This window comes from Entamoeba invadens (assembly GCF_000330505.1).
Source record: "Entamoeba invadens IP1 unplaced genomic scaffold scaff_1105074725669, whole genome shotgun sequence".
Lineage (NCBI taxonomy): Eukaryota > Evosea > Mastigamoebida > Endamoebidae > Entamoeba > Entamoeba invadens.
This window is the reverse complement of record NW_004443645.1, coordinates 22948-24343: the sequence shown is the minus strand read 5'-3', so window position 1 is coordinate 24343 and position 1396 is coordinate 22948. Positions and strand designations below refer to the sequence as shown.

The 1396-nt window shown below is 29.4% G+C and overlaps 1 protein-coding gene across 1 annotated transcript; it reads left to right on the top strand.

The window, feature by feature from the left end:
• Window positions 1-459: 459 nt before the first annotated feature.
• EIN_211200 (hypothetical protein) lies at window positions 460-1289 on the top strand (the record flags this gene model as incomplete). Its single annotated transcript, XM_004259698.1, has 2 exons — window positions 460-605; window positions 716-1289. Coding segments are annotated over 2 exons (720 nt in total), but the record flags the coding sequence as incomplete, so codon positions are not given.
• Between the last annotated feature and the right edge of the window lie 107 nt (window positions 1290-1396).

The following is a 1396-nucleotide window of genomic DNA, read 5'->3' as shown; positions in this document are numbered from 1 at the left end:
AAAAAGTAGCAATAGTATATTTTTACAATAATTTATTTATTATTGTAAATTAATGTATATTAATTTGGATTCAAGACAACAAAAAATACATTTATCCATCGAACGTTTGAAAATAATTCCACTCAATGAAACATAAAAACAAGCTAATAATCCAATTTTAAATTAGTTTCACTAATAAATATAATCAATAATAACAATGAAAATTAGTTATAATTTGTATTATTTTAAAATAAATATAATCTAAAGTATAAATTAAATTTATAATGATTTTTTAATTAATTTAAATTATTTTTAAATGATTCAATAATATTTAAAATTTATTCATTGATCGTTTTTAATAGTAATATTATAATTTATTATATTTATATATGTAAATCTATGTAATATTAAAATATGTTAAATTAAAACAGTATATTTCTATCGCAAACATTTTTTATCGAATTAAAAAACATAAACCTTATGCAAGAAGACGAGATTGTTGGCACATTTAAATGGAAGAAAAAAGGAGAAGCACCAAAAAGCTCACGACACGTTAAAGCTTCGCCTGATCCGACTTACTCGTTTGATCCCAAAGGAAGTAATTTAACTGAAGTTGAGTGTTTTAGGTTGTTTTTTGTGAAGAGATAACAAATAACCTTTTATTGTTTTCAAATAAAAAAATAGCCAAAGAACATAAGACTGATGATAACAAACTTTCTAAAACGAGCATCCTGAGGTACCTAGGAATTCTTCTCTACATGGGAGCTCACCATGATGTCATTAATCCCGTGGAAGAGCTTTGGTCAATCGACCACGGAAAATCTATTTATAGAAATAGCATGCCACGTGACATGTTTAAATTCATTTCTTCACACATAGAAACTTACGATGTGGGCCAGCCAGATGATGTTTGTGATGATGCATCAGACACTTCAGATGATGGGGATGTCGAAGAGAAAGAGAAAGCTGACAACGGGCCAGAAGGAGAGTATTTCAACTGCGCGGAATATTCAGATCGAGATTTCAGAGATCTCTCTGAAGAGCAACTCAGGAAAGATGTCAGAATCAAAAGGGGCATCGTTGGTAGTGGAGTTGTTAAAGTCGTCCCTGCAATAACTCCAAATGCACACGACAGCTTTTCTAAAATTAGAGTGGTTTTAGATAAGTTTAATTCTAATCTTGTCAACCAAACCTATTACAAACCTAGTAATAGTGTTTCGGTTGACGAACATTTGTGTTCTTATAAAGGGCATATGTGTGCTAAGGTGTTTATTAAGTCTAAGCCTGGACGTTATGGTATAAAGTTTTGGGTTTGTTCTATTTTTACCAAATGAGTTTTATTTATGAAGTCAAAAATGACGGAGAGTTATTATTGGTTTGACATGTATGATCAAATTTAATAATTTAATTATTTGTT